This window comes from Arctopsyche grandis, chromosome 1 (assembly GCF_051622035.1).
Source record: "Arctopsyche grandis isolate Sample6627 chromosome 1, ASM5162203v2, whole genome shotgun sequence".
NCBI lineage: Eukaryota > Metazoa > Arthropoda > Insecta > Trichoptera > Hydropsychidae > Arctopsyche > Arctopsyche grandis.
Genome location: NC_135355.1, coordinates 39,642,951 through 39,664,010, shown reverse-complemented (window position 1 = coordinate 39,664,010; position 21,060 = coordinate 39,642,951). Strand labels below are relative to the sequence as shown.

Sequence of the window (21,060 nt, the reverse complement as noted above, 5' to 3'; positions counted from 1 at the left end):
TAATGTGCTATTTAATCATATTATAGCTTTCATTCTTTTCCTTTTCATTTGTTTATTTTGTATTTACCTTTTTCATTTGTTTTATATTTGTAAATTTCAATTTCTTCTTATATTCTATTTTATAACCTTTTCCTAATATTTTAATACTATAGTTTAATTATGCAATGTTCTACATATTTTGTCATGCCTTTATTCTTTACTTTTTAATTTGTTTTCCTCATATTTATCTTTTTCATTTTTGTAAAAATCTATTATTGGACTCGGATGTTACATATATTATTTATTTACTATTTGTTTTTTTATACATATCTATGTACATCCTGTCTGTTGATTTTTCAATTAATAAAATAAAATAAAATAAAATAAAATATATAAAAATTTTAGAGTTAAGTAATTAAGAATGTTTTTAAATTAAATAAATAGCTTAAATTATATAAATAAATAAATAAATTCTGGAAATATATTATAGGTGACAAAAAACATAAACATAGCAAAATTACAATAAATTTGAAATTTTATTTTGTTTTCCTAATTTTAACATAATAATACATTAGAAACACTAAAGCATTGAGAGACTTATCCCCCAATGCCGATCTCAGTTTAGTGCCAACATTTTTCGATACCGAAAATGTTCTCTCGTTATCCATAGATGTAGGTTTAACGGTGCAAAGTGCATTATAAAGTTTATCAAGATTGACGGTACGCTTTTGTGTGTTTCTAAAAAGACAAAACTCTTGCCTTAAATTCCCGAAATGTTGAGTTTTATTTGTATAAGGATTATCTGCGTTTTTCAGAATTAAATTTAATTCTTCCTCCATTGTCATTGCTGTATCATTATCTTCGATTAATATAGATCCTTTAAAATCGTCCGTGAAATTGGTTTGAAATACTGAATCTTCAAAAAGTCTACTCATTAGCGCTTCAGCTAAATTTAAAGCTTGTTTGGAGGGAACATAGTTGGGTTCCTTAAGTGCCTTAAACAAATCGATAAAATCAAAATGCACTCTTTCATTTAGTCGTTTTTCAATATTTTTGAGCAATTCTCTTGATAGTTGACTTTTGTTAGCTGAGATCTTTTTTTTCATATAATTAAGCGTCAGTTCAGCTGAATACAAAGTTGTGTCATTACGGCTTAGGACTTCGACTGCCAATTTAGTAGGTTCAAGTATCACTATTAAGCTTTTGAGCACTTCAAAATCTATCGAATCTAGCATTTGTGAGCAGTTTAACTCTAACAGAGCCTGTTCAATGAATCGTTGATATTTCACAAAAACACTGATCATATCTATCAAAGAACTCCAATGGGTTTTGCAATCTAAAATTAACTCTTTAGTGTGATTGAGCTCAGCTTTGATTTTATCTTGCAGGATTCCATTTCGAATAGAAGAAGATTTGAAATATTTTACTACCGTTCGAACACCAGTGACAATTTGATCAATGCTATTAGCTTTCACAAAGTCTTCTTCTTCTTCAGTTCTGACAATTTCAACATCTAATTCATCAAAGATATCATCATCTTTGGCATCGTATATTCCTGCTTCGTTTTCCACATCCATATCCACTATTGTAGTCGATTTTCGTTTATATAAAGTATCACACACTCCGAGGTGAATGCCATGATTGAGACAAAGTTGGTAAAATGTCGAACATTCTTTTCCGAATTTGGCCATAACAAAAACACTGTCACTTGTGGATCCAACGATATGTTTTTGGTAATCAATTTCAAATGATTTTAAATGCTCAGTGACTATTTCGAGCAATTCTATTGCGGTACATGATCCGTTGATCCGAACAAGCCCCAAATTGTACGAATCTTCTGTTGGGGCACTGTGAAGATTTATATTTATATATTTCTTTTTTGTCCTGATACTGGTCCATTCATCCAGGGTCAAACTAAAGCGTTGATTGTTTGAGATCTTTTCCAACAATTCGGAAATCACTTCCGATTTCACCACTTCGTAATGCTTATGAACTAATTTCATCACATCACTTTCATTCTTGGGCAATTTATAACCTCGACATGTTATCGACTCCCTGATGAATTCGGATTTAGTTATAGCTCTTATGGATATTCCATCTACAGCTGTCAATTTTCCAACAATTTCTTCTAGACTTTTTCGATGGATACTACGATTAGAGTGTGTCTTCCGTTTTTTAGCGGGATTTTCAACCACAGAATTAATTGTCGTGTCCCTGTCTCGTTTTGCATTTGGATATATATTATGTGTTCTAAGATGCTTTAATAGTGCTGATGTACTTGAATTTAGAACAGCTATTTCTGATTTGCACACGTTGCAGCTTGCTTTGTTTCGTGTTTTTGATGAAGATCCCACTATTGGCAGCAGTGTGAAATGATCCCAAGCTTTCGACGTTTTCTTTTGTGACATGCTTCACTAGAAATATTAAAAAAAAATATATATTAATCGATCATAATCTAAATATAATAGTATATGTATACATCCTTAACAGCAAAGAATAATTTAACGTCGTCTGCAAACAAGAGACATGAAGCATTGCGTAGTACTTTAGGGAGGTTATTAATAACTATAGTAAATAGTAAAGGACCTAAGGTGGACCCCTGAGTTACACCAGATCGCGTAAAATATGAAGGAGATTCATAAATACCATATCTAACAAATTGCTTCTTATCACTAAGATAAGAAGCAAAGAGTTTAAGAAGACGTGGAGAAAAGCCCACTTCAGCTAATCTGATCATAAGAGCGTCATTATTAACAAGATCAAAGGCTTTACGAAAGTCAAAGTAGGCTAAATCAACTTGTTGACCACCGTCAACTTTAGACATGGTATAATATGAAAAGCAGACAAGATTAGTGGTAGTGGAACGACAAGGTGAAAAACCATGCTGCTCATCACACAACAATATTTTGAACTGCAAAAGAATCAAACGGTGAAGGATATTATCAAAAATTTTGGGAATAGCTGAGATGATAGCAATAGGTCTGTAATTTTTCAGGATAATTACCAGAACCAAGAATAAGGTTAAAAATAAACTGAATAGGCTCTAAGAGCGAATTACAGCATGCCTTTAATACGCCAGGGTTATTTAATTGTTTGTTTATTTTACCCTAACAACGCAGGTGGCGACGTGAATGTTATTTGAAATTATTGCGTTGCAATGCCACTCATTCCTGTTTTCCTGCTCCCGTTCCCGTTTTTAGGCCATTGTTTTTTACAGAAACCATCGCGGGCATACACACAATAACTCATTTAAGGTTCATCGCAGTCGGTTGAATAGTATAGGAACGCATACGTGACAGACAGACAGACAGACAAACATTGATTTTTGTATATTTGTATGTCACAGTGAAATTAAGCTTAGATTAGATTATTAGGGTTGGTATTATTTAAGGGTTAGGATAGGTTAGTTTAAGTCAGGGTTGGCCCTATTCATTTAAGATTGGATTATTAGGGTTTAATTTATATAGTTAATTGTTGTAAATTCAATGTTTGATACATTTTCACTGCTTGAATCGGTGAAAATATATTTTTACTTGAAATATGCTTTCACTGTAACATATATGTACATATATAATATATTGTTGATTCAGAAACATTTCATTTGATAATTTACCTTTAAATGACTGAGGACTAGAGGTAGGACCGGAAGCGTGCCGTTTATTGTTCAATTGTTGTAAATCCTTTTTAAAAAAGGTTCGGCAAACCTTTAACAATGCATTTACAACATTTGAACAATATACAGCCCCCTCAAGGTCCGGGCTTTACTGATGACGGTTTGTGTGTTGGAATTAGTAGCGAAAAGTTTAGTTTATTCTTCTTTGGTAATATATTATAATTAGTCACCGGACCCAGAAGGTGCCGCGTATTGTTCAAAGGTTGTAAATGCATTGTTAAAGGTTTGCCGAACCTTTTTTACAAAGGATTTACAACAATGGAACAATGGATAGCACTGTGACTATCCTACCTCTAATATAATATTCAAAATAGACTCAACTAAAAAATAGGTTGTGCGATAAATTGAAAACATTTTTCAATAATTAAATATATGCATTTTATGTAATGGGAAATATCGGCAGTACAACAGAATGAAATATTGACTATTTTAATATTTGATAATCAGACTATTTGTTTACCGAAGATAAAATTATTTAACAAATAAATATAGGTCAATATTAATATTCTTAAAATAATTATATCTCATCAGAGGTATACCAATATTATCGGCACATTTATCAAATATGCATGTGATTTTGTGTCACTTTATTACTATCATTATTATTAGGTATAGAATTTTGTAGTGTTCCGAAAAATATAATGAGAACTATACATATATTGGGTCAATAATAAAACTGATGTTTTTGGGGGAATTACAAGAAATAATTAAAATAAAGTACTAACCGTTAACGAAATCAGGTATGATGATAATGTTGGAACGATAATGTTTACACTCTGAAGTCTTAGAGTAGACTAAGGCAAAATGTTAATATGTACACTGTTCCATTGCTCACAGTTTTCTCAGAACTCACATGTCGTAAAATCAAGTTCTCGAACAAATAAGGTCGTATATGAATCATGTACACGAAGAATCTATAAATAACACATATATATTTGGATATTTTCAATGTGTCGACTGAAACGCGACTCGAAATTCTAAATACCCGGATCCGGCGGGTTTCGAAGCCCGGATCCGGAATCCGGGTTTAAGTCATTACCCGGCCGGGTCAAGTCCGGGTCGAGTCGATTCCAGAAAGTCCGAAAGCTTCATCTCAAACAGTCCATAGTTGGATTTTAGTATAAATTCAACAATGATTTAATTTTACTATTTCAATGATTTTTTTTAAATATTGTTTATTCTACTATTTTGATACCAACAGATATTCCATTATTTTATTATTAATTTTGAACTTTTTTTTATAATTTTTTTTTATAAAACTTAAAAGTCGCTTTCAAGGAATGCAGTCAGTGAAAAACTATTTCAGTTTTCTTGAACCTTTTAATTATGAATTCATCATAATTAAAATATTTTAGAAAATTGTTTTCTCAGATCAATTTGATGACTAGTTCATTCAAGTAATTTCATTATTGAAAAATTATTTCACTGAAAACATGACCATAAAAAAATTTTCATAATTACTTATAACAAAATACAGTTGTTTGGAAAGTGAATTTTACCAATAACAGTGGCGAGTATTGAAAGATCTTTCAGTAAATTAAAAATGATTAAAAACAACGAAAAGAAACTCTATCGTATGTACAATCAAGACAAAATAGTCTCGCATTATTGGCCATTGAACATAAATAAGCGGCAAAATTAGAAGTTAAAAATGTAATTGGTGATTATGAAATCAAGAAAGAAAAATTAAAATTGGTGAGATTATTTCTAAAATATTTTATTATTTTCTCTATTATATGAATATTTATTATGTAAAATATGTATGTGGAAGTGCATGTGCCTCACTTGAGGCCATTCTCAGGTTGAGAGCGGCCTCTCTACGTCTTTGTATATTTTTATCGTCTAATTTTCTTCTTGCTGCTGCATCTTCTCATTTGCAGTCTTCACTGTATGTTCGATAGGGGTCTACCTCACGGCACCGCAAGTGAAAAGGTCGAAAAAGCAAATATCGGAAGGCAAAGATCGAAAATCGAAAGATCTTAAGTCGAAAGATCAAAAAAAAAAAGGCTGTATGGTAAACAGTACTATGTATATATATAATATATATCAGTGGCATGCGGTGAAATTATCTCTTTTTGTCACACAACCTTATTTAATGTGCGCGCGAAGGATACGGGAGGAAAAGCCTGTTCCTCTTGTTCCTGTTGTATCCTGCTCGCGCAAATTAAGTGAGGATGTACGACGGGGGGAGAGAGAGTTTTACCGCACGCCACTGATATATATACTAACCGTTTTTCATATGCATGGTAAACCAACATTTTCGACTTTTTCACTGTCGACTTTTTTACGGTCACCCGTTCGATGGATAGAACTACTCCACCGACCGCCTTAAATATACATTAAATTGATTAATTAATTAATTATTATTATTATTTTTATTTATTATTATTATTATTGTTGCGTAGGGGTGGGTGGAGGATCCAAGTAAAAGGCCAACAGTGGTTACACAGCATTTATTGATGATTAAGGAGATACACGCACTGGCAGTGCTCAGTCCAGAATGACATGATATCGCCTACGTACCGCCTTATAAAGGGTAGATCTCTCAGGACGCCTAATCTGTTTACCTGTTGTATAGTCACGTATTCGGATATGTATTTCCACGACATTGGGTCTCCCCGAACCGATTATGAGAAATAACTAATAACGGTCATTGTTTAGCCTAAATGCACTTTGAGTCCAGATTTAATCCTTGGAAGTAAGTGCATGCATTTAGTTAATCCGATAACATATATCCGTTGGTCTAAGTGCAATTCGCTCAATCCGCGGCGTACGTAACATTATTATTTATATTTTAATTTTTAAAGTTTAAAAAATATACCAGGAAGGCTTAACAGGTAAACCCCAAATGCGCCTTCCTGGTCCACATAATTATTACATAGATACATGTAAATCAAAACAATATCTGACATCTATGGTCAGATATTACAAACATTGTATTAATACGATAAATAACGATGAATAACTTTCTTGAAACAATACGAATTTTTTTATATTCGATAAACAACCACAGAGACATCTATGGTGAGCAATATGGCGAAACCTAAGATATAACAACAACTAAAGGTTCGCAACAGAAAATTGGGAAGGAAACGCCAATTTTACAGGAATCGTTTCAATAAAAATCAGAAAAATTGGCAAATTCTGATAAGAAACGATCGACCTTGACAAACCAAGGTTTGGCCAATAGCGAGACTTAGCGGGAATCGAACTCGTAACATCAAGTACGAGATAATTCAACATTCACCACTAGACCACGCTACTGATATATTTATTTATGTAATTTTTTTTTACTATAATATTTTTCAATTATATTGTTTTTATTATCTATATATTATTTATATGGGAGTTGAGGATTGCACTATTCTCCCTATTGCCTGGAATAAAATTTTGTATTATTATTAATTTGAACAGTTATTAATTGTCAATTTATGGCCCTCTATCTCCGTGGGCCTATAAGCATTGCTCACCCCCGCTACATAGTAGTAATAGTACCCCTGCTACATTTCAGGGCAAACCATACATGAACACAAATTCTAGCTCTATTCTGCATCATTGAAACCAGTTGATATAGTCTTCAAGGTACTATACATATAGAATCTAATTACTACATTTGGAATTTGATTAAAATGTCATTTATGGAAAAATATAAACACTACGCCTAGAGTTGTTACAAAGATCGCACGATGCCTTGTCCTAAGTCAAGTCCTACTGCATATAATAGGGGTATGAGTGAACCGATGACCTTGTTTTTCTGACCTATAAACCATACTTCCATACACGACCTCTCCTCTCGGCAAAGTTCGATCGATATTCAGTACGGGCGATGTGTCCATTCGAACGCGCTACTCGCCACGGAAGGTAACCCACTGTCTCCTCCTATTTAAACGAATTTTCCATCAGTGAAAATCAGTCAAATATTCACAATAATTTCTGCATTGGTTTAGTGCACAAGTTAGCGCGAAACCCCATCACGAAACCAATCCAGAAATTTCAACTCTCCCGATTACATAACGTTGGATTCTCAAATTAACATTGTCGCAGATCCACTCAGTAGCGTTGCTATGTAGCTGTTTTTTTTATATTGTTTTTAATTGGCAAATGTCTAGTGTCGCGTCGTGAGTCCACACATTCGTATCGTTTAATATGTTTAATATGTTTGTAGGTGTAATTGTGTTTCGTTTTATTTTCAGGATATTTCGTGTTTGACTTTGCAAAGAATACAAATCGGGAAAATCAGCAGTGCTCGTTGCATTGCCTTGATTGCTGTCTTGTGATATGTTAACTCTCTGGTACTTGGTGTTTGCTTATCAAGAAAGGAAGTGAGTAGATAGATATATTTTTTCTTTGAATATTTTCATTAAAATAAGTATTGCATAATATAATATTATATATTTATATGTACTTGTAAAAAAAATGCATTGGAAATTATGCAATTGACATCAGTTCTATTGCCTGGCCATCTTTAAACATTCAGTTTCCTTTTTGTTTGTTTTAAATATACATATACAATATTTTTGTCTATTTTATATATATATATAATTATAAATAATATTATGTATATACAAACATAAACATTGGAAAATTCTATTATTAAGTTTTGGTTTGCGTCTAGGCTAACTGTCAAATTACATTTTGAAATTTTTCTGTAGATGACACTATACAATCAATAATGTAAAATGTAACATTTTTTAACAAATGTGTAACATAATAATTGGACTTAAACAGTTCTGCATAAAGAATCCAACTAATATGTCCAACATTAACACGGCAGAATCGTTTTAAATCGTTTGTGTATAATTTAAAATTGAATTACAACATTCTGTGGCCAAAATTATCAAATTTTTCTCTCACATTTGTACAGAAAAGTTATTATTAAATATTACTAAATTCAGTGCCGGCCTTATACTCGCTGGCGCCCCTTAGGCCCCTTAACACCCTTAGAAAAAACTTTTGCTTTTTGCGCTGTAATCTAAAATTTTGAATGGCTTTTGGTGCTCTAATTTTAAATTTTAAAGCGCCTTTGGCGTATCGTGTGGCGCCCTAACTTACTAACTAACTAACTCGCCCCCCCCCCCCTAAAACCGGCACTGACTAAATTAGATCCTTCAGCAAAGTGGTTCCTAAACTTATTTTGCCCATGGACCCCATCTTAAAGCAAAAACCTGACCATGAACCCCCAAGTAAAATATATTTTTAATGAGATATGAGATTATTTATGTTCGGCTCACTGTGTGTGATTTATGATGAGGTTCATAACAGCACTAAATCCACGTTCTACTAAATATGAAGATGAGTAAGCAATCATCAGCTTCTGTACAGTGACCCATATTACAGGATATAAAATGAGTATTTGTTTTTGTAACCAGAAGATGGTATCCTTGTTCAAACATTGGTTTCAGCACCTCATTTGTGGATAATTCAATAAATTGTTGCTGTATTATTTAGTATGGATTCAGATATGGAGTTTGTGGATCTACTTGCAAAAGGGTTCAACGTCCAATCTGAGATAACCAAATGAAGAATGTCTACAAATCTTTAGCTGAGGTCAGAATGAAGAGCCGTTAAGTGTTGACAATAAGCAAGCAAATCTTCATCTCGTTTATGCAATTTTGAAAGACTTGGAAACTGACAGTATTCCCCTGTCCCTAGAATTTTTTTTGTAACAAACGCAGATATTACACTTTTAGTTTTGTTTAAATTTAATTGATCAACTTGTGGCTTCAAATTGGTTTCGTTAAATTTGGCAAATATGTAAGTCAGTCATATAAGCTATATCGATTTTTGAATTAATTAAATTGAACCGCAAATCATTGTCTTTACTTTCCAGGAATTCCAAAACTGAATCAAACCGTGCATAAAACTTTTAGACAACCAACGAACTTTGGTGTTAAATACTAAACGATTATATGTAGTCTTGAATCATTTTCCAAACCAAAATTGAGCAAATAATCTCTCATTTAAAGCACTCCTTTTGATTGTATTAACCACTTAATCGCCGCGCGTTTGTCGAAACCGTTTCGATTATTTTATTATATGCGTTTTAGTGCCAACCCTTGACACTCACCTCTTATATATATATAAATATAATAAACTAACGAGAAATATTAAATTTTTTCAATTTTATTAGTATCACAGGATATGTATAGATGTCGCTGTGAAGAAACCAAAATTAATTTCGAGACATAGACAAAAATCAATACCAACCCTAACAACCTATTCATATAAGTTATATGAATAGGGCCAACCCTAACTTAACCTATCCCTTAAATAAGTGTTGGCTGCTAAGATATTACGATGTGTTTGGATGGATATTATGATTTGTGGACCGTGAGAAGAGTGGGAATGGACAGGAGCGGGGCGACGCGCCAATCATCCAACTGTGAAAAATTATAATTTCACTGATAGGGGCCAGTGAAAATGTAACTGGTTACAATTTCACTGAAATGTCAAATTTTATTTTTGTGAGAAAAGAAAAGGATTGGCCACCAACGCACAACACCACCATATACTCAAATTGTAAATAAATCTATATCAAAATAAAACTTTAATTTCTGTGGTGAATATGTGATGACCCTGATTATATTCCGTGCGTTGTAGCGTAGTTATGGAGACGCACCGCGCATTATTGACACAATCCATTTATTCGTAAAGGCACTTCTATTATTATGACATTTGGGAACAAAACTACTTTTTAACAGAACTACGTCCATATCTATAGTGTATTGATTGAATTTAAAATCGGTTAGATTTTAATCATGTACCTTTAAAGTCTACAATTAATATGACATTTCGGAACATTATATACATATGTACGCCTTCGTGTAATGTCATGTTACCCATCATCTCATCACAGTGACTAATAATAATGAATGATTCGTTGTGACCGTTTGTGTATGCAACAATCCACAACCGACTGACCGTACATTTAAGATGATCATAATAATTTGTTCAGACCATTGAATAAGACTGCAATTTGGTCTCGAGCTGATGAATCACCGTTTAAGAGATCCCCACCACAGTGCTGCTTCAAGGTCTACTACAGCAGTGGTCGCAAACCAACGATGACCATTATACACATGTTTATCATTTAAATATTTCATTTGGAGGTTAATCACAATTATTCGATCAATGATTGAAAATTATCTTCCTTCTATATAGATATTACACTTGAAAGGTTTTGAGCATACTTTCATTCCCCTTCTCCATTTGAAGGATTCTGAACTTGTAGACATATTATTTTATTGAATAATCCAACTAATTTCCCCCACTTAGTATACTGGAGGCATTCTCATTCCACATGATATGAGCCAACGGGCACAATTGAAATTGTACACTTATGTTTTATTGTTATCTGTCATACTTTGTGAACATTGAAAGTATAATCTGATAGCCAATGAACCTATGCTTTACCTTTTGGAGTTGTTGCTATGTATGTTTGCATGTAATATCCCAGAGAGTACATTGGAAACTTCACAAATTGTTGCAAATGTATCTTCTGAATGGAAACCTCATAGTAGAGTAAGCTAGAACTTATATACAAACTATCAAAACATAGATAATACAAAGTGAAAATATTGATCAAAGTCATATGGAAACTGATTTCAAAGGTTTCTCTGATTCTCATTGTAAGCCTGACACAACCAGCAAAATTTCAATCATGTTTAATTTTCCTCTTCTATTCATCCATTAATTCTAATCGAATTTTGATACCTAAAATTTAAACTTTTTAGGACGTTTAATTCAAGTGTTCTTTTGGCAACATATTTTAATTTAATTTTATTTTATACATACATATATATACCACGAAGGCCTAACAGATAAACCCCAATGTGCCTTCCTGTCCAATTACAAATATTGCATGCATTTTTTTATTCATTATATAAGTCACTGAATTACGAGACACTGAAAAACTCCCAAATCAATGAGACATCCATCAAATTGTACACAAACTTATTTATTGCACATCAATCAAAAACAAATTATTGGTGACATATTGTATATAGGAAGGATTTTAGCCAATTTTTACCGGGAACCGTTTCAACAATGAAATCAGAGAAAATTGGCAGACTCTGATAGAAAAACGATCAACCTGGAGTCACAAATCCAGGTCTGACCAGCAGCATACTCTTAAAAATTCATTTTCACCTGAGGCCCGGCCCTGAGATCGAACCCGGCACTTCACGACGCTAAACAGAAAATTAACGACCGAGCTATGCTGCTGGCTGTCTAGACATTCATGAACAAATTTGCAGCATTTTTAAACGAAATCCACTGGGCAAGTGCCCAGTTTGAAACCCCCTAGATCTGGACCTGTATTTAATACAAATATTATTAGTATTATACAAAATACATATATATTAATATCCACTGAGACATTTATGGTCAAATTTGTAAATTTGCAGCATTTTATACAATTCAGCGAAATTCGAGATGGCTGAAAACTCAAAAATTGCTAGAAATGGGTAAAGGCTGCCAATTTGTTGGAACAGTTTCAACGGAAACGAAACGACCCTGAGTCACAAATCCAAGTTCTGGCCAGCAGAAACCAGTGGGATTTGAACCCGTGACCACTCTGCTCAAAGCATTATATGCTAACCACTGGTCTATTCTATAATGCATACCAAGAAGTAGGGGTACTCGATGTAGGAGCTCTCTAATGTGCGTGAAGATTCAATTGCACCAAGATGAGATCTATGTTTCGAGGGTTTCATCCTGGAAGTAGACCCACCAGTGGGTATCCGCTGAGCAGGACGCGTCGCCGACGCACTGATGTACCATTTCCTGCATCACCAATTGCCACAATATCCACATTTACCATCGCAACTCATCACCGGACCTCTATGGCAATCCAACCGAACGAGCCCCCCTTATCACCAACTGGCCTCTTAACGATCCGTTTCCATCTCTTCTTCAAGACATTTCTCACATCCACTGCTTACAGCGATAAAATCTTTTACCAACACCACTGGCGGGTCCACGGTGGTGGCACGAGGTCAATGGCCACCACCCTAGAGGACTCCATAATATCATAGTATATAAAATTGAATGTCTGAGTGTGTGTGTCTCCTAAACCACTGAACCGAATACGATGTAACTTTCAGGATTTGTTGTATGCATGTCTGGGAAGATTACTGTGAAAAAAACAAGAAAAAACCTCTTAATAATAATATTCGTAATTACGATTTTACTGACGTGAAAGTAAAGCTATCCCTCCTACAACGCATCACGCCGCGAGTGTGACAATAATGGCGCCACGCCTACCTCACACGCGAATATACTGACCATTCAGGTGTAATGTGGATGCTGTCCCAAATACTCACCCCACACGTATTATTGCTAGCATATGTCTATTTGAAACACATGTCTTTAAAAATCTCAACATTACCCTATATATCTACTAGTGATAATTGCGTTCAACGTTCTTTATTGCGAAAGTATGTTTCTTTCCAGATTTCAAGTTATTATTGTTTCAATTCAACTTTTAGCCTTTGAGATGGTCTTACGACCATTATTTATTGAATTCTCCCCTAGCATACTTATTACTTAAACCCTGAAATTCACACATATGTAAAGACTTAAGTTTTATTACTTCTTCCCCCAGATTTTTATTAAAATACTTTGTTTCAAAGTTAAACTCTAGCTATATTCGGATTTAGACATATGTTTCACTGTTCTCTGATTGGTTGATTTCACCCAACAGATTTTATATATACTACCAGCCCTTTGTTAAGAGGGCTGGACAGCAGCGCCTTGTCCATACAAACGTACTATACTTCTCCCTTCCTCAATTATGGCACTAGAGAAATTATTTTTTAATATGTTATGGATATAGACCATTGGGGTGCATCTATCGTTTTATTTTTTTGATTAATTATTTTTCATAGGAGCTAGGAGCCGCCAAACATCTATAAAATCGCCTCTTTTTTACACCCACGAAACGAGTCCAGCGTGCTTATTTAACGGTCGATTTAAAAAAAAATACGCCGATAGATGCACAGATAGTATCTTTCTCATACCGATGATGAAAATTTTTTTTAAATTGGTCCAGTTTTGGAGAAGAAAATAGGAGAATACGAAACCTTGATTTTGGCAATTTAAAATACGTTTTATCTGGTCGAAGCGCAACTGTCGCATTCACTCAATATATATATTGTCGCATTCACTCAATATATACATACACTCAATATATATATCGAAGAAAGGAACGGTAACAAAATTAAGGTTTCGGGTGTACAGCCCTCTTAAGGCACTTGCGATTTAACTTTCTTACTAGTCACTTGCGATTTAACTGTCTTACTAGTAATTTGCGATTTAAATGCCTTACTAGTAATTTGCGATTGAACTGTTTAATAAGTAACTAATAACTTGTGATTTAAATACATAAATATAAATATAATGTAACTACTAATTTTATAATTCGAGACTTGTATCGTGAATCTCAAAACATGTCAGCATAGATTTGCATAGACAGCTTTGGGAAATATAATATGAGCATATAAAAAATGTTTTTAATTATTATAATCTCCTACACGTCCCCGTAACACAGGGCTGTACCACAAACACACAGCGGATAGCCCACGTCAACAAATATACATATATCTATACCTACATATATATAAAATTGAATGTCTGTGGAACGGGAATGGGAACGGGAACGGGAACTAGAAAGGGAACGAGAATTGCACGCGTTATTGTGGCATTGCAACGCAATGTTCAGCTAGTTAATAATATTGTAACTGAATGTACATCTTATTTTTGAAGGAAAAAAATGTGTGTATTAAAAATTACACACAAACTCATCGGTGACCCGCTGTTGAAGTGTTGACCATTTTAACACGTAAATGTTATAAATTATATTTAATTTGGACTTATCACATGATGCACATGTGCACTAGAGTTGTTTCGGCGTAATCAAACGCTGTCAAGTTATGACTTTATCGGTAAGGATTACGTGACATGATTGATTGATAGCATATCGTAAATTGTATGAAAATGATCTATCGATGTCGGAATTAAATCGATGTTTGATTTTTAGTTTTAAAATATTGCAGTATGAAATATCTGTTGATTAATTTATTATTAATATCATTATTATATGTAGTAATAAATTAATCGAAAATCATTTTCTGGCTTCATTTTGTACACACGATAAGATATTAATCAGTGGATAGGTCGTTGGCTTTTTTAAAATATATATGTATTTAATTAAAAAACTTTCATTTTGTAAGCGAAATGAACAGAATTTAAGGTTATTCCTAAATATTTTTAATTAATTAGTGTGCCTTTGAATATTATAATATATTTTTATATCGTAATATCAAAAAATGACCGTTTTTATTTATTTTCGTTGATTATTTTATAAGTTTTTATTTAGGTATTTAATTTATTCTTGATTCCTAAATTTTTAATTAGTGAAAATCATGCTTTTATAATTTAATATGTGTATATAAATAAATGCAAAATATTTTAATATGTGTATATAACTAGAGTAATTTTTTTTCAGACATCATATGTATTTTATTTATTTTTACATTGTATATACATACATATATACCAGGGACGGCCTAACAGGCTAAGCCCATAATTTAATTTTAACAATTCATAAAGTATTTTTTTATAGAACGTCATAGAGACATATGTACATATATGGGTAAATTTGACAAATTTGATAAATTTTCATTTTTGCAGCATTTTTATAAATCAACAAATTCAAAATGCTGAAAAACTCAAAATTTGCGAGAAATACATCAATATTGCCAATTTTTTGTAAATTTCCAAAGAAAATTGGATAAATTGGTAAACTCCGATTTAATTCGAGATGATTTCTTAAGATTAATCTCAATTGAAATAAATATTACGTTAATAAATACATACATAATAACAGTTATACTAGGATTTGTTTTTAATCTGGCACAAAATAGCCGGGATAACAGTTAAAGATTAAAAATTTGTACTGATTTGGACCCACTGAGTACGAATATGATATTATAATTTGTCTTTTACATACATATATAGGACGAATACATAAATTTGACTATTTTTTTTATGTAATCTATATGTATAAAATTGAATGTCTGTGTGTGTATCTCGAATAGGCTCCTAAACCACTGAACCGATAACAATGGAACTTTCAGGATTTGTTGTATGCATATCCGGGAAGATAACTGTGTAAAAAAAACTTCTTAATAATAATACTCGTAATTACGATTCTACTGACGCGAAAGTAAAGCTATCCTCCCGCCAATGATCGCAACAATAATCGCGCCACGCCTACTTCGCACTCGAATATACTGACCATTCAGGGCTGTACCACAAACTTACATCAGCCTACTTCAACAAATATATCTATACCTACATACATATATATAAAATTGAATGTATGTGAACGGGAACGAGACCGGGAATTATAGTTGTTTTACCCGGCTTCGCTCAGTATTTGTAATATAAACAGCTTAAACATGGCGAAAAAAAATCTTAAACAATCGATATTACATATTAGATTGTACATTTAATGAAATTTTATAATAAAAGAATAGACTATACGTACACGTGAAATTTAATAACCTCTCGACGCTTCCACGAAAGTGCTCGAGCTTTCAACTTGACATAGTTTTCATTGAAAGCCCCCTTGCACATTTCACAATTGCATTCCCTACTTTCAAAGCTTCCAATACGTGGATGAAATTTTCATTTATGTACGAAGAATTCCATTAAATTAATGAACAAGATGAAATCAAAATGCTTGAGGCAATTTTTTAATCGACACCCCTGACTAGTTGGTAGCAAAATCGATCAACTGCCATATTATAAATATTACATTTCAACTGTGAATTTTCACATTGACCTTGTCCCGACCAATTACGTCAACCAATGTGCAATAGTTGAACAGTCATAAAATACAACACAACATTTAATTTGCGTTCAATTATAACGAAATCAAAAAGCAACTGTGATAGTTGCTTTAGTTTGGAAAAATCAATGAAAATCTTGAAAATCTGGGTGCATTAGTTTACGTAACACTAGTTTACGTAAGTCTCGAAACATCGAACCAGTAGCATAAGAATACTTTGGCATGGAGTTTCTCAATTTTTTTAGGACATATTTCAACGAAATCTTATTCATTTATTTACCCACATATACATACATATATAATTACTACATAATCAATAGATTAAATAGTCAAATCGGGAGAAAATTGATTGATTTGTTTCTATATGTGGTATTGATAACTGATCACGTTTTCGTATGCACTGAAAAATACCAATACATATCTACCTACATGTTCTTCTTGTTTTAATTCCAAATTATTAACACAATGTCCATGTCCATGTACGACTTAAACAAATGTATATATATATATATATATATATATATATATATATATATATATATATATATATATATATATATATATATAATGGCATGGTCATATTATAATAAATAAGAAATTTTCATATACCTACCTATTGAATCTCGAATTTGTTAAATCTTATAAAATGCTACCTATGTACATACATAATGTATATCCCGCTAATTTGCTGTGTATTAAAAAATTTGTTGACTGTCCATAGATGTGGTAGCCAAGTTGTGTGGAACCGTTTCATCCAGATAAATGGGCAAACTCTTATAGTAAACGATCGACTTCAAATGTAATATTTTTATCTGAACCGGAAGTAGTACTTTTTCAATGCTACCTTTAAAAGCTTAGCAGGTAGTGTTCTTGTTTACTTTGTACATGTCAATGTATAACGCCTATCGGCGTTTTGCAGGCCCATGGACTTGTCGGCAAAACGCCGATCGGCGTTGGTCAGCATTCAAAGGGTTAAAATCATACCACGTATGATTATATTAAGCCAGCAGTATAGTTTGGTCGTTAAGCTTCTGCTTAGCGTCGAGAGGTGCCGGGTACGATCCCATGAACTGACCTTGATTGAAAAGTATATCTGTAGTGCTGCTGGTCAGACCTGGATATTTGTGACTCCAGGTTAATCGTTTCCTATCAGAGTTTGCCAATTTTCTCTGGTTTCATTGTTGAAACGGTTCCTGGTAAAATTGACTAAATATCCTTCCTACCTACTATGTCACCACTATTTGAGATTGATTAATGTACAATAAAATTTATGTGCAATTCATAGAATGCTGTATTGTTTGTAAGGCCAGGAAGGCGCATTGGGGTTACCTGCAAGGCCTTCCAGCAGCATAGCTCGGACGTTAAGCTTCTGCTTACCGTCAAGAAGGTGCCGGGTTCTATCCCTGAATGAAAATGAATTTTTCAGAGTATGCTGTTGGTCAGACCTGGATTTGTGACTCCAGGTTGATCGTTTCCTATCAGAGTTTGCCAATTTTCTCTGATTTCATTGTTGAAACGGTTCCCGGAAAAAAAAAATTGGCTAAAAATCCTTCCTACCTACAATGTCACCACTATTTGAAATTTGATGGATGTACAATAAATATTTATGTACAATTCATAGATGTCTCGTTAATTTGCGAGTTTTTTCAGTGTCTCGCAATTCAACGACTTATAATAAAAAAATGCTGCATTTGTATTTGTAATTGGCCAGGAAGGCGCATTGGGATTTACCTGTAAGGCCTTCCTGGTATATATGTAAAATAAAAATAAAAATAAAATATATAAAATAAATAAATAAATATTATTTTCAATTGAGGTCCTACCAGGGCTCGAACCCAAGACTTTCCAGTTGTTATTCAATCTTGCACTATTCATGTAAGATTATTTTCATATCCGCCAGATTTCTAATCCAGGGGGCGTTTTTGACTAAGTTTAAAATACAGCTAGGGAATCCATTTATTTTTGTTAATTAGTTATGATCCGGTGCACAGTTTGGGAGGCACCGATTCAGGGGTGTAGGTGTGTACGTATTTTGTCGAGCTGGAGGTCCCGTTCCTCTTGGAACGTGGATCGTGGAACGAGGAGGTGAGGGGCGCGCGCGCAAGACTACCATATCGAGCGGCCTGTTACATAACCCTCACCATCCCAACCCCGACATACTATTATATATCACAGGCCAACGTATACCACTTCCTGGTTGCGTAACTGCTATCTGAGAGTTGTGCCTCAGCATACTGGATCAAATTCCAGAACGAGGTGGATTGCGAACTCAGCTGGAAACTGCTTCGTTTGTTGTTCAATATTCACATGTTCTTAGCGCTCAATTGTTATATGTAGCTTCACAAGATCTAATTGTTCAAGGTAGCGTTTTAAAGATTGCAATATGTCAGGAGGAATGCATATAAAAATTAAAAATAAATCATATATTGAGAATTACAAAGATTCCTTCTGAACTTAATTCACTTTCTTATAACGAAAGATTGAAAAGAATGAATCTCACTACACTGGAGACGATAAGAATAAGAGGCGACTTAAAATCGAAGTCTTTAAAATACTAAACAATCATTATAAATGTTAAATGTCCAATCTTATTATGTACATTCAACGAAAATACTCACCTCAGAGGTCACTCGCTTAGACTCCAAAAAGAAAAATCTTATAAATTGATCAGAGATTCCTTCTTTTCAAATAGAGTGGTTTCAGTTTGGAATAGTCTTCCCAATGATATTGTAATTTCTGACAAGCTTAATATTTTTAAGAATAAGCTTGATGTATTTCTTAAACTTAAAGGATTTCTGTAATTATTCTTACCCAATATCTTATTTCTGTTTCTTGTTTACTTTTTTTCTCTTAATTTTTATTTTAATATTGTCATTTTGAATGTATTTTCTCATTTAATTTACAAATATGTATAAATTGATATAATATGTATATATCAAACCCCTTGGGTCTATCGGCTTTGGCGTCCCACTGGTTGTTGCTGGCCAGACCTTGGATATGTGACTCCAGGTCGATCATTTCCTATCAGAATTTTCAAATTGGTTTGGCCAGCAGCTCAATTCCCGGGATTGAACCCGTGACCACACAATTGAAACCATTGCACGCCAAACCCACTGATTTTTATGATTTATTTGAAAAACCCTGACTCGTCACTAACAAAAAATTCAATCTATTATGAATACAAATAATTTTTGTATACACAGATTTTTGAAGATACTCTTCTTCGAACAGTGGCCGATTAAGCTCATATTCTACGCGAGGCTTTCCCAAACATCCGAAAAAACTTTTAAATTAACCACATTGAATAAGGATAATATTTTATTTCTGATTATGAAATAGATATTGAAAATAAAAAATATTTTTTTATGCATATTATAATTTGAAAATTATCGAGCGCTCCCATTCGTGAAAATGTCCATTTCGAGCCCTGATTATATTTATACAGTCACAGAGATATCAATCGAAATTTATAATATCAGCAAATTCGAGTTGCTATAAACTTAAATTTGCGAGAAGCAGGAAAGGTTTTTGCCAATTTGTTGAAACCTTTTCAGTGAAATCGGATAAATTGACAAAATTTTACCTGGAGTCCCAAATATCCAAAGTCTGGATATATGTGACTCCATAACTTTATTAAATTGTATTACAACAAATATATTGAAAATATACAAAATTCTGATAGAATATGATAACTGGAATAAGACTTCATTAATAACCAATAACCATCACCTTTGCGCTCTAAGGTCGCGCATTATGTATGCTTGTGTAAAATCAATACGTATTACTTGTATTATTTAGAAGCAAGGGATCGATGCTAATGAGCGTCAGCTGTCGATTTGAAGCCGTTAAATTATTCATCGATTTGTTCATATTTGTAATCTGTTACTTGATAAGTTAAATTTGATTCATGAAGTTTGTCTATCGATCGGTTCAAAGTATTAATAAATAATTGACTTTTGACATAATCTTGTATCACACAACCTCAATTAAATGGGTCTAACTTAAAGTGAAAAACTTCAATTCGCCCTTTCTCCGCCGATGACCGCTATAGACGTCATGCGTAAAATGCCAGTATCACGAATGGTGCTAAAAAGTCGCGGAAAAATTACCGCGAAAGTTAACGCGGGCAAAATGTTTAAACCTGTTTACATATAAACATATTTTACATTTTCACCTCCCGAAGGCGTATTTCAAAAACCTTACTGAGTAGGTTAGGTTAGGTTAAGATCTAAAAATTTTAAAAATTTTACAAATACAAATTCAATATACAACAATTTTTTGCGAGAAATATATGTATGTACATAAGTGGGTTGCATATTTTCATAATAATCAACAAATCCGAGTTGCTAAAAAATTACGAGAAATGGGATTAGGTTAGGTTAGGTTAGATAAACTGGCAAACTCTGATACTAAATGATCGACTTGAAGTCACATACATATATCCAAGGTCTGCCCAGTAACACCAGGCCAAGGATTGAACCCCTCAGTAGAAATCATTACACGCTAACCACTGAGCTAAGTTGCTGGTTATTAATATATATAAATACAATATAAA

The 21,060-nt window shown here is 33.2% G+C and overlaps 1 protein-coding gene across 2 annotated transcripts in view; it reads left to right on the top strand.

Moving 5' to 3' along the window:
* The first annotated feature begins 7,428 nt into the window (after positions 1-7,428).
* Positions 7,429-21,060, top strand: part of LOC143920184 (arginine kinase) — a 61,942-nt gene continuing 48,310 nt past the window's right edge. The window contains exons 1-2 of one of the 2 annotated variants that reach the window (XM_077442933.1): positions 7,429-7,513; positions 7,846-7,974. In XM_077442933.1, coding sequence (XP_077299059.1) covers positions 7,931-7,974 — 44 coding nt within the window. In that variant the 5' untranslated portion in view covers positions 7,429-7,513; positions 7,846-7,930. Of the gene's footprint in view, positions 7,771-7,845; positions 7,975-21,060 lie in introns of both variants that reach the window. The other variant, XM_077442941.1, reaches the window with a different exon arrangement.